We start from the raw sequence: 13,264 nt of genomic DNA, 5'->3' as shown, positions 1-13,264 counted from the left end.
CAGTGCAAATGACAAAGACATTACATTTTTGATTTTGTCCATTTTACAAAATGGAAACAAATGACAGAATGGTGCGACGAATCAAAGAATATTTCACTAAATATTAAGACAACTTAATGTTTGATGAAATAATGGATTAATTCTAATTAATAATTATTATATGCTAACTTGGAAATTATATTGCTGCTATCCAGCATATATCCTTTCGTTATCATCACAGGTTAACAATAATTCAGAAGTATAACACGTTCAGGCAATGGGATGTTTTGCATTATTTTGTGATTTGTTTTCAGTTTCACAATAACATGGTGTTACTTTGCTTTTGTCTGCTTTGTCTATTCCTTGCAGGGTATCAACACGAGTTGCAATATCAACTGAGAGATGATTCCTTCTCAACTTTTGACACTGATAGTATAGGGAGCACTTGGTAGGTAGTTTTCTTCATAAGTTTGTGTAGAAGGTGATGCATGAAGGACGAAAACTAATTTCTGATTTCAAACCGTAAATAATAAGGAAAATGGAATGTCGTCATTATAAACATTATATTATTTCAGGCTAACATCATTTGTTGTTAAGTCATTCATGGAAGCTTCGGATATGGTTTATATAAGTGAAGATGTGATTGTCAAAGCAGTCGACTGGATCTTAGCACAACAAAACTCTGATGGATCATTTCCTGAGAAACATGCCCTTTACCATAAAGACATGCAAGTAGGTTCCTTCTTTTAACATTATGGCGTGAATATATAAATGATATATATTCCTTTGATTATAAGGAAAACAAGTATCTGACGTATTATCATCCCTGCTTAAGTTCATTCTATGAAATGTGATTAATTTGTTATGATAGAACATTCTTCAAATGTTAGTGCAATACTTTTTGTAAAGGCTTTAACCCAAATACTTGGATATGACGTCAAAGATGTACATCACCTACAACGACTAGATTTCAGAAAGTGGCTGAGTGGATATTTGTGTACAGGTTTTGTTCCTCATTTTTCTGGCGTTTGCTTTAGTTATAACTGTCCTTTAGGGAGGAGTCAAATCAGCAGTGGCCCTTGCTGCGTACGTGTCCATAACATTGGGATCTGTCAAGAATCTGGAACACGTATGTTCATATAAGTTGAAATGATCTAATAAAGTTTCCTTTGGAATCTTTCATTCCGATATTTGGATAAATGTATTAATACTTCCACACTGAGCTCGTCGTTGTACATAGTACATGTACATTACATATTCAAAAAAGAAACGCACTGGGTAATGAAAAAAACAGCTGTGGAATAATTAATAGGCATTTTCAAACCACCCATGTTTAGGTTTACAATCATACACGCGCAAAACAAAACGACTTTAAACAGGTCTACCCTCATGTTTTGATCCGGGTTATGTGGCAGGGATTTCACGTTTTCCCTTTAAAAGCATCCAGTCCATCCACGGGCAAATAGACAGGATATAAGCCAGGCCTCGTACAGCCATAGAATCACTATGATATCGGTAGAGCCGTCTTCTGGAAACTGTTCCATCCCGGAACCTTTTGAACGATCAAGCCTCTCTTTCTGTAGACACCAGAAATGGGCTTAACACATTGTACCCATGTGGGGAATCGAAGCAGGGCATTCGTCGTGACGAGGAAACGCTTGAACTATTTGCCTACCCCGCTGCCCTTACTGCATATAGAGAACATAACCATCAACTGTTTCTGCTTTTTATCGTTTAAGAAAACGCAACGTTCAATCAGTGATGCCCAAAGAAAAGTTCTGCATTACCTGTCAAGTCAACTGAACGCTCTTGATGAGAACAACGCCCATGCCTTGGCAATATCGGCATATGCTTTAACCCTTGCTCAGAGCTCACTCGGTGACATCGCTATGAATAAACTACAAGCTATAAGCCATCCAGAAGGTAACTAGTCTTTAGAACACACACGATAGTATCTTTAATCAGTATTATGTATTTAATTTTGTGTTCCACGGCAAATTTTCTTTGTCGTTATTTTCTCCTGATCCATAGAGGATGAAATTTAACCTATACAAACATAACATAATATACAAGCACAAAAAACATTTTCAGGAGATGTCAAGTTTTGGACGGCAACGAAAACAACCAGTTTCCCGAAACGCCAACCCTGGAGTAGACAAAAGAGGTTCTCCAGCCCCATCGATATTGAGACAACAGCTTACGTTCTTCTGTCGCATGTTGTGAGAGGCGAACTCGGGGAGGGGCTCAAGGTCATGAAATGGATCGTCCGCCAGAGGAACCCTAATGGAGGGTTCACATCGACACAGGTTCGTAGGTAATAAAACCTGTATTGCAACGGCGTCTGAGTTTCAGTTTTCGTGACTATTATCTGCCCTTGTAGCTTCACTGTAACTTCCTGCTGCGTTTGGCTCCACACATCACAAGAAGCCACTGAGTGTTGGCAGTGGTTTCAGCGGTACTGTTTTCATGTGCATAAATGATAACAATACAATAATCCAATTCAACAATACCATGTCAACTATTCCAGGTGTCACATGCAGTGTTACAGAGAGCCTCATCCGCTTCGTTCTGTAAACAACGTCTTTTGTACACGTATTTAGTCAAGTAGAGACTTAAAATTGATATTGTGTGAACGATGCGGGAGTTCTGGGTGTTTTGCTTTTTAATTGCTATGTTGATTTCTAAAGACTGAAAATGCCATGTTAATCAATAAATTGGACAGCTAGCGAAGTCGTGCGGAAACATCCCATCACATAAACTGGCATCATCACATAAACTGTCTCTGTGAAGCAGTCATTGTTTTCACGTTCGTAATACTATAGATGTAGCTGCTCAATTGAACGATTATTCACCCATGAAATTCAGTGGTTGAATTGACAGGCTCGCCTAATTGGATGATGCCATTGTATCCTATTTGCACTGATCAATGCTCATGAAGTCAATCACAGGGATTGACCTATTCAGACTCGATAATTTAAATAGACCGTGGTCAGATCAGATGCTGGAATATTGCTGAGCGTGGCATTAAACTAGAAAATTACAACAAAATATTACATTATCCTCATAGTTTCGACTGAACTATTATAATATTTTGCATGTTTTCAGGCGTTCACAATACCATTCTCACATTCCAGTATAAAATTCCCTCTTAGGAAGGTTGGGATAGAACCGACTAAAATGTGCCCCTCCTCTACCAGTCAGTGAAAGCGAGATCCCTCCAGGAGCAGTGACGTGTTCCTGTATATGGGGCACATAAGTCATTCTGAGTCACTTCCGCCTCTTTCCGCCTCTTTCATCACCTGCATTCCTTTGACTTTATCCTCCACAAATATACTGAGTCAAAAAATAAACTTCACATTCTTTCTTCAGGGCACTATAAAAGAACAACAGATGGTAAGATGGTTAAATTGTTATTATTTCATTGCTGAGATCTGTGTGATGTAGTCATTACACTGACAGTGCCATAATCAGTTCAATTAGGCTACACCGCCGTTCCAAAACATTGGTATACAGAATGTCAAGTCACAAGAATAAAAATGTGAAATTTCTCAGTTCAATATCGTGTATGGCCGCCCCACGCATTCACCACTGCCAAACACCGTCTCCTCATCGACTGCCTGATGCTTGTGAACACGTGGTTGGGGATTCTGCGCCATTGCTCTTGCAAGGCAGCGCCAAGTTCCTGCAAAATCTGAGGTTGGTTCCTAAGACCACGAAGCCTTCTCCCAAGTGCATCCCAAACGTGCTCTATTGGATTAAGGTCAGGGGACCTCGATGGCCAGTCCATGACGTTGATTCCAGCGTTTTGAAGGAAATTTCGTGTCAACATCGCGGTATGCGGCCGAGCATTTTCATGCTGGAACTGTAGACCTGGGCCATGAGCCGCCATAAGCACCTGGTCGCGGTAAGCAGCAGCTGTGAGGTTTCCACGGATGACCAGAAGTCGGGAACGGTTGTTCCCACAGAAAGCACCCCACACCATGCAACTTCCGCCCCCGAATCTGTCGACTTCCTGTACACAACATTGGGCATACCGTTCACGACGTCGTCTCCAGACTCTATGCCTGCCGTTCGCGAATGTGAGGGTAAACCTGGATTCATCGCTAAAGACGACTCGATTCCAGTCTCTCTGGGTCCATCGGAGGTGACGTTGGGCCAACAGCAGACGTTGACGTTGATGAAACGGCGTCAATATTGGCCAACGATATGGACGTCGAGAATGGAGATTGGCAGCCCGCAACCGATTTCGAATGGTCTGTGAAGACAGTCGACCTCTAAACATCTCAGCCCTGGTTCGTGTAGCCAGCAGAAATCTGTCACGTAGGTGACGTAGCACCGTTTGACGGTCTTCTGCTCGTGACGTCACACGTGGACGACCCGACCTTGGGCGATCAGAAGTGGTGCCAGTTTGTTGTAGACGACCTCGCAAGTCATACACAGTACGACGGCTGCATCCCATTGCTCTTGCGACGTCAATAACTGATCTTCCCGCTTGCAACATGCCAACGGCACGTTCACGTTGCACATTTGACAATCGTGGCATTGCAAGTACCGTTAGAACTGTGGTTTAAAAGTGTTTTTTCTATTCTTCAGGCCAATGCAAACACGTGCATATGAAGAAAACTTCGATTCGAAGATCACGTGATCGACTGCACGTGCAAAACCTGATTTGGCACTAACGTCACTAACGACGAATGGATGGATTTGAGTGGGCTTTGCTAACGTTTTTCTAGAGTCGAAAGATAGGGATCCCATTTCGGATACACAGATGTATCATCAGAGAAAAATTATTCATTATTTTTCAAATTACATTTTGTGAAGTTTCTTTTTTGACTCAGTATAGTTATGCAGCGTTATGTTCTCCTTCTCGGCATCAATCCGTTCCTTACTACCAGAGTAAATAGCTAGTGACATATTTTGTGTACAGACTTGATGCTACACTGGTCTTCCCATGTATCAGTCTAGTAAGTTTATACTATTCTTTCAGGACACTGTCATAGCTTTAGAAGCTCTCTCCAGCTTCCATACATCCCTTCATAAATCAACACAGCAAACGTCGCCAGGTATTACCAACATAGCAGCGACTGTCACGGCTGGTGTAGTAACAAAACATATCACAATGGACAACACAAACAAGGACGTCCTTCATGAACTCCTGGTTAGTCCTTGTTAAACCATTCTACTCACCTATCGTTTACAACGAAGAGTTTTTATCACAAATATATACTAAGTCAATTGTGTTTTAGGAACCATCGACTTTGATCTTTCTAAGAGGCTTTTAAAATGTATCATACGACTCTAAAGTTGTTTGATGGACGTTATAGCTATTAACGCTTCAACAAAGATTTCAAATTATCTAGCTGTATGATATATAGAGAATACTACACGAGGTCTCATTACATACGAATTATACGAAACGAGTGTCCTTCCTATGGTATCTGACCGAGCGAAAGCGATACCATAGGAAGGTCACGAGTTTCGTATAATTCGTATGTGATGAGACCGAGTGTGGTATTTTATTTATTACCCACGTCTTACATGCATTAATTGACAAAATAGCGTCTTTTTTGTTATTTTTATGGTTTCAAACCGAAACCGGTTTCATAAAGAGGTTGCGGAAGAGTTGTACTGTAGTACAATATTTGCATGACGTCACACTGTAATGACGTCACTGCCTTGGTAACCGACGTCACGATGCATGCCAGTTGTCATCGCCTCGTACAGCCTCCTCCAGTAAACTTGTCCTTAGCACCCCGTTTCTTGGTTTGCAGTTGCTTCATTCGGCTAACATCACTGGTGGAAACATTGCGTTTATGTTTTTCGACGGATATAATGTCTCAGTTCGACTCATAATTAAACAGCGACACGGCAACGTTCGCAATGTTTACATTCCCACAATGCATTTAAGTTGTAGAATGAATGAATTCACGTGTTTGTTAAGAATGAATAAATAGTTACGTCAGAATGTGACCTAATTGAGAGGTCATCGGTTATCCAATCAAATCGTTAGAATCTCAGGTCAAGTCGTTACGACACAGGTCAACGCGATACGACACTCGTGTGACGTACGAGATTAGTATGCAACTACCCATACGTTGACCACGTGGGTAATAAAATAAAGTTATTAACGGGGATATATTTTGAAGGGCTAGTGATGGCGTTAAGGAAAGTATATGGCCAGGCAAGTGCTATGTTTTCACGAGCACCTGTTGCAGTTGGTGTACGTCTGTGCCATTGGTCCGCACACGTTGTTTGTGAGTGCTATTTTGACTTGAAGACCATATGTAAATTATTAACACAAAAGTCAGCAGATAGAAACAGCCACCCGATAGAGTCTAAATGAATACTATTTGTTTTCATTCTTCCATTCAGCTTCCAGGGGACAGTAAGACGGTCAGTGTCAGTGCAACAGGGTCAGGACTAGGCGTAATAGAGGTGAGATGAGTAGATGCCAGCCCTTAAATCTAAGTGCATGTATGCAGTCGGCTTATATGAATACCGGTACATGTAAGTGGCTGTCATATAAGACGATAGTACAAGACACTCTTATTTTTAGTAGTGAGTGAGTGCGTTTAGATTTACGCAGCACTTAACAATATTCAAGCCAATTGGGAGGCGATGACATGTGTCATCCAAGTCAGCGAGCCTGACCACCCGATCACGTTTGTCGCCTCTTACGACAAGCATGTGTTACTGAAGATCAATTGTAACCCGGATCTTCACGGGTCCTTATTTGTAGTAAGGCTGCAGGGGACGGGAAGGTAGGGGTATACAGTTACTATTTTACTATTGAGAATTCACCTGTGTTAAGCACAGCAATACTCGTTAAACTCACACAGATGTGCACTTAGTGATATTTGTTACCTGCGTGTTCAAGGTTTTGCAATCTTTGCATTTTCCAAATCATTTCAGAGCTCTCTGCTCACAGGTCCTTATTGAGGGTCATCTGTTTATGTAAATCCATCAACCGAAGAATGTCGGAAGGGAAACAGACTTTAGAAAACGTTGAAAATTCCCTTACATTTCTTTAATCGCTGCATGTATTTTACATTTCAAAATTAGGCCACACCTTACTACATGCGTATACTCGGTTGTGCCCAGTATAGAAAATAAACGTCAATCTGTTATTTTTTTATCTTGGGGATACCTGCGCTATTTTACTGCAGCTTCGTCTACGCTCACATGCCGTCAAGTCAATGACTGGATATTTGAATGTTTAGATGAGGTGAAGAGAACTTAGAAAAATTGTAATATATTTAAATGATTTGAAACATTGGATGAGTTGATTACCACCATTGACAAGTTGACCAAGTAAACATATACGCAAGTATACGTTATTTGTGCTTACCATTGATTTCCTCTCTCAAAGGTCGGGGTGTTCTACAATGTCAACGTGACTACTGATGACGCGGCCTTCGACCTTACAGCTTCCATAACAAAACAAAGTGTCAATGCTATCAACGTGAGGATTTGTACAAGGTCGGTAATAAACATTACATATCAACTGTTTTTCAGCTCAAATAATATGTCAGTCAGAAAGTACACTGCTATATATAAACGAAATGCATATGGTATTACGTTGAATTTAGAGCTATGACGATATACTCCAAAAGTCATTACAATTGTCCATCTTCACCAAAAGGAAGGACAACGTGTTCAAAGCGTAGGTAAAATGTCATCTTATGCCAGTGCAATGGAAAAGTATGAAAATGAATGTGAATGAATATAAAATGATACAGCCTTTGTGCCAGAGATTCCGAATATATACCTGCTGAAGTAAAAGGCAATACCAGATGTGCTCTCATCACCTGACCTCATGTGTACTCAACACCTGCTCAAATGATGAAAAATATTGCTGAACGTGGCGTAAAACCATACTTACTACTCATTCAACAGATTGATGAAAATAGTAACTCGTCTTGTCACCTGAGCCTTGAGGGAACACAATGACTTGAAAATTAAATATTTAAATCTTGGCCTCGAATACCAAATCAATTGAAAGCAGTATTTATGGAAGCACTGTAGAACTAAAAAGATTTTACTATGTGTCCCAGTTCACCCAGCTGCAAATGGGTACCTTGTGAGGACGGGTCTGTGTGATAACTCGTTAAGCTTAACAGGCTGCATGAGTTGAATACTCCCCAGGGTGTTGAGTTGGTTTAAAAGAATGCCAAAGAAAAGACATTCGTTGATACAGGGAACACTTCTGCGCCTTGAGCATGTACCAGTTGCGTAGATATGTGCGCTATGTAAATATCCTATAATCATAATAATCCACGATGATGAATGTTACTGAATTTGTCACTCATAATGTTGATGATCATGATGTTCATCACCTGATTGTCTGGTCCAGACTCGATTATTTACAGACAGACGTAGTATAGCTGCAATATTGCCGAGTGCGGTGTTATACAACAAACAAACAAAACCATGTTTATGGACTTGGCCTTTCACTTACTTTGACCAAACCATTTCAAAACAGGGTCAACACTTTCTTTAGGAAATATATTATATTCAGCTACTTTGTACCGTATGACTTTGACCTCTAACCTTCTCATGTTATGAGACTATTAAGAGGTTTTCATACTGCCTTAATGATATGTGGCCATATTGAAAAGGAAATTTGATCTTTATGACCAATTATGACCAAGTGCCGGAATTAACAGCATGGTCAAAGGCAAAGATCAATGTCACCGCAAGTCGTTCATCGTCATCGTCCACATCCTTTTCACATTTGTTTCTGCTGACATTTTCTATGCATGTTCGAAGCAAGGTAGAGATTTTGGATTTCACACAAATTGCTTCTGCAAAGCATTAATGACATCAAACTTTATGTGTAAGAAGGCCAAGTTATGTGGTTCCATGTTTTTTCAAGTTATTTTGATAGGAAATAAAATACGGCTGCCACTTGCCATAATAAAAAAAAAATGAAAACAATATTCTTAATTCATTATACTGTGAAATATTATCTCCACTACAACCACTGAACACAAATAATAGTGACACATAAGATGGCACCAGTAATAAGATATTTCCAATCAGCTTTCTAAAATCACCGCCGTGGCAGCCATATTGAAAGGGAATACAGTGGAATATAATGTGTGTTTATGTTTAATGAGTTCAGAAACTACCAGACCAGTTGGGACTGGAAGATCAGATGACGCATTGATTTCTTCAAGAGGTTCGAATCGATTTTTTAATATTGCCGCCACAGCAACAACTTTGATGAAGTTATTCATGTCCCTAAATATATATGTACCATTTTTGTGATATTCTAAACTTTGACCATTGTGATATTCTAAATTTTTACCTTTAATTTACCTTTGGACTTCAACTCTTCAGAGAGCTAAAATTAAGACCACAGCAGCAACATTAATAAAGTTACTCATGTCTCTAAATATATGTAACATTTTTGTGACATTCTAAACTTTAATCAGTGTGATATTCTAAATTTTGACCTTTAATTCACCTTTGGATTTCAAAGGATGTATATTGGAAGAAGACATTTTCGACGGTACTGTTACGCTGTTTACACTGGAATTGCTAAGGACACATTCGTTTCTCCTTACGATAACATCATATTGTATTCAAACCTTTTTTGTGAATTATCAGACATTCAGTCTGGCATTATAAATTAAATTCTCCATGAAGCTATAAGGCTCAGAAATGAAATTTTGTGTGAATTCTTTGAAACACGTGTGTTTATTGCTATGGATTGAAGCGACAAAAACCCTTTCCACATTCAGAAGAAATCTCTGCGGAATGCAGAGCCCATTGTTCAAATCTGACTATATCATGAGTATCTGTAAGTTCCAGAAGCATTATAGCTGTACGATGTTGTTTGTAAACAATCGAGTTTGGACCAGACAATCCAGTGATTGTCAGAGCATGACAGAGCATGTGTTTATGAATCACTAGGAAATAGTGATGATACCAGGTGTTCGCGAAAAGGTGAGCGTATCCTGCCCCACCGGTGGCACCAGTCATAAACATTTGCTAAGTCTAGTCTATTGTTCACCTGAAATAATTCGGGAACGTATATAATGGTACAAGTCAAAATAGGGATTTGCATCGGAAATACTTTTTTGTCACTGATGCATCAAATTTCGAAATTTCCTCCACATGTCTACCATAAAACTTCTTGAAAGCGTTACTTGAATGTTGTAACCTTCATCAAAGACCTTCTGAGCAAGAGTGGTACGACGATCTTTGAAATCTTGATAAAAAGAGTATGCTCGATTGTACCTCAAAGTTGTGATGGAGCTGTTGGAATATTGCTTGACATAAAAGGGTAGTTGACTATTGGGAAGTTCAAATCATACCTTTTGTCATACAGCCTTTGTTATAAATAATACATTCATATTGCAGATTTAGGAACATTACATGTTTCATATAAGTAGACAGATTTTTCCAATAGTATTTATTCGTAAAATATGCGAAAGTGGCTTTTAAAAGAAGCCCATTCAAGAAACGAACTTTTCCCCCTATGAATCATGGTGATTTTTTAAACTAAAAGAAAATTTGTCGAAACACAGCATTAATCAAATATGCATTTTTCCAGATGGTTGTTGGCTGGGTCAAGCGGAATGGCAGTGGTACAAGCTGGTATCCCCACAGGATTTCAGCCTGATCTGGAGATGATCACCAATTTACCTAGCCTTAAACGAAAGGAATACAGCAGTGGAAACGTTGATCTATACTTTGAAGGGGTATGCACTAAGGAAATGAAGTGTTATTAGGTCTCGTTGATACTGATGATGTCGTAATAGAACAGTAGTGAAGTATGGATAATCCATAATAACAGTACAGTTACAGTAATGTAGCTGCAGTTTCCCTGATCCATTGAGGACACCACGTTCCACCTTAGCGAGAATATATAAAGGTTCAAATGTACCATGTGTATCTACAGATCGGGTCAAGTCAGGTTTGTGTGGACATCAGGGCTGGCCGAGTTGGGATGACGCTCAAAACACAGAAGTCGTTGGTTGTTGTCTTTGATTATTACAATCCAGGTAACCTAATTTGGACACATACGCTCCTAACGTTATTAAAGTCATTTATTCATTCCAAACGTCAATCTAAATGTTTCCTGTCATAATGATTAGTAAGTTAGAATTTTAAGGCTATAACCACATTTCATTTGCTATATATCTAACAGCACAGTAGTATGCATTGTCACATACTATATTGCCATGTCGGAATCATGTTGATGTGCGCTGTTGCTTTTCTTGCAGCCAATCAGAAATCTGTCTTCTATATATCCCCTGAACTTGCAAATGCCAAACTGTGTGATGTGTGCACAGACTGCGACGGATGTGGCAATCTGGTTTGTACAAAGGAAATAAAAAATACATTCTCATAGGCGAATACAGTAGGGGGATTCTAAGACACATTGTTCATACACATAGAACTTGCATAGAAACAGGTAGTCGTATTTATCAGGAACATATGATACATCAGTAAGGTGATACCTGGAAAGGCCAATATCTCAAAGACCGGTGTAGCCAAACTGGTCGCGATTAGATATATTGCTGATCAATCTGCACAAGCCATATAGGTATTTGGTAGTTGACAGCTGTCTGTTTCATCAGACTAACCGGAGACTTCCCATTCTGCCTACAGTCCCATTCTGCCTACACGTTAAAACAACATGATACGGTCCAGTGATCAGGAAGTCTCTTTCATATGCGTCCGACTCGGAATGATCGGCGCATTTTTCCTGCCGAAATCTGTCGGAAAACGGAAGAAATGGTGGTTCTTTCCCATGTTCAATGATGCCGTGCATCCCCAGGCAACGCAATACACCATCGTACCATTTAAAAGAACGACAGAAACAATACGATTTGTACTACAGTAGCGCTTGGTCTTTGGAAATATGGCGGACTCCAGGCAAATTTGACGTCACGAAAGGTCACGTGGGTTCCAGCGAAATATGCATAATGGCCGAAGCTGAGATTTACAGAAACTGTTTTCGCGATTAAAACATAATTATACATAATTTTAATTGAAAATTTGGGAATATGTTTCTGATGACTTCATCTTTCACCCAGCAAATTATTGCAATTCACTCGTATTCTCCTTTAATGTACTGACCTATTCTACCCTTACTAAAACAAACCTGACCAAATATGTCAATTTGACAAGTCTGGTCTATCGATTCAATGTTCTTGATGTCATCATCATGTCGTTTAATTTAAGTGAAGCTGCATAAATTCCCCTTTCTCCAAACCCATCAACATACCCTTCAGTGATTGGTAAATGGCCATGGGTTGTTCTGTTATTGTATAGGTAAAAATCATTTCCCATTCTGCCTACAGTAACTGGGATGTAGGCAAATTGGGATTGTAGGCAGAATGGGATGTAACCGACTAACCACATGCATAACCCGCAGCCTATAGACATTCCTGTAATGTTCACGTAACGTGGTTCGATGAAGAAAAATATTGTTCCTCACCTGATCGTGGACATAGTATTGCGCGAAACATTTATACCTTCGCTCCGCCCTATCAGTGATTTTATTAAGGCACACTTTCCATATTCTCATAATAAACCTTGATTCAGAGGCGATTTCAATTGTCCAGACATTCGAGACGTCTGTTTAATCATTATTCCCATGAACTGGGTGAACCGCACTACATGTTTCGATCTGTGTGATGCTAAATTATATGAATTTAATTAATTTCAGATAGTTGGATAACTGCGACGCACACCTGGAACACGACCGTCCATCGACTTACGATAACCTTCGTTAATGTTTACTTTGTTCATAATTGAATAAATAGGTGCAACGTTAAGATCTGTTTGTGTTGTCGTATCCACGAAACACGATATTGTCGATGGGGCATCACTCATGGAACAAAATATGTTAACTGAATAGGAGCACCATCATGTGTGTGCCATGATAAGGGTGTAAAAGGGTTTGAGAAAAGTTTCATGTAAAGATGGTTTGTTCACAACACCTTCATCCAATTTCACAGACCGACAGGTGGAACTAAGTACATGCATTCGTGACATAGTACGATTAATTAATAAATTTATATATTTATTCACATTCACTCCCTGTCGCCTATACACTCACTTCATATCGCATAGAAATTCTCCTTCTGCCTTGGAGACTGGCGAATACATTAACAACGAGTGAGTGGTTTGGTTGTACGCCGCTTTTAGCAATATTCCAGCAATATCACGGCAGGGGACACCAGAAATGGGTTTCACACATTGTACCCATGTGGGGAATCGAACCTTGGTCTTCAGCGTAACGAGCGAACGCTTTAACCGCTAGGTT

The 13,264-nt window shown here is 39.7% G+C and overlaps 1 protein-coding gene across 3 annotated transcripts in view; it reads left to right on the top strand.

Moving 5' to 3' along the window:
* LOC124256386 (CD109 antigen-like) overlaps window positions 1-12,773 on the top strand; it is a 62,749-nt gene extending 49,976 nt beyond the window's left edge. For all 3 annotated transcript variants that reach the window (XM_046690392.1, XM_046690391.1, XM_046690390.1), the window contains 12 exons: window positions 349-427; window positions 555-711; window positions 1,034-1,108; window positions 1,719-1,902; window positions 2,071-2,285; window positions 4,967-5,137; window positions 6,352-6,414; window positions 7,349-7,458; window positions 10,541-10,688; window positions 10,889-10,991; window positions 11,214-11,305; window positions 12,665-12,773. In XM_046690392.1, the coding sequence (XP_046546348.1) occupies window positions 349-427; window positions 555-711; window positions 1,034-1,108; window positions 1,719-1,902; window positions 2,071-2,285; window positions 4,967-5,137; window positions 6,352-6,414; window positions 7,349-7,458; window positions 10,541-10,688; window positions 10,889-10,991; window positions 11,214-11,305; window positions 12,665-12,676 (1,409 nt within the window). In that variant the 3' untranslated portion in view covers window positions 12,677-12,773. The remainder of the gene's footprint in view (window positions 1-348; window positions 428-554; window positions 712-1,033; window positions 1,109-1,718; window positions 1,903-2,070; window positions 2,286-4,966; window positions 5,138-6,351; window positions 6,415-7,348; window positions 7,459-10,540; window positions 10,689-10,888; window positions 10,992-11,213; window positions 11,306-12,664) is intronic.
* The last annotated feature ends 491 nt before the right edge of the window (window positions 12,774-13,264 follow it).

Source organism: Haliotis rubra, unplaced genomic scaffold, assembly GCF_003918875.1.
Source record: "Haliotis rubra isolate DU_JTF1 unplaced genomic scaffold, ASM391887v1 Scf626, whole genome shotgun sequence".
Lineage (NCBI taxonomy): Eukaryota > Metazoa > Mollusca > Gastropoda > Lepetellida > Haliotidae > Haliotis > Haliotis rubra.
This window is presented reverse-complemented; position numbering and strand designations above follow the sequence as displayed.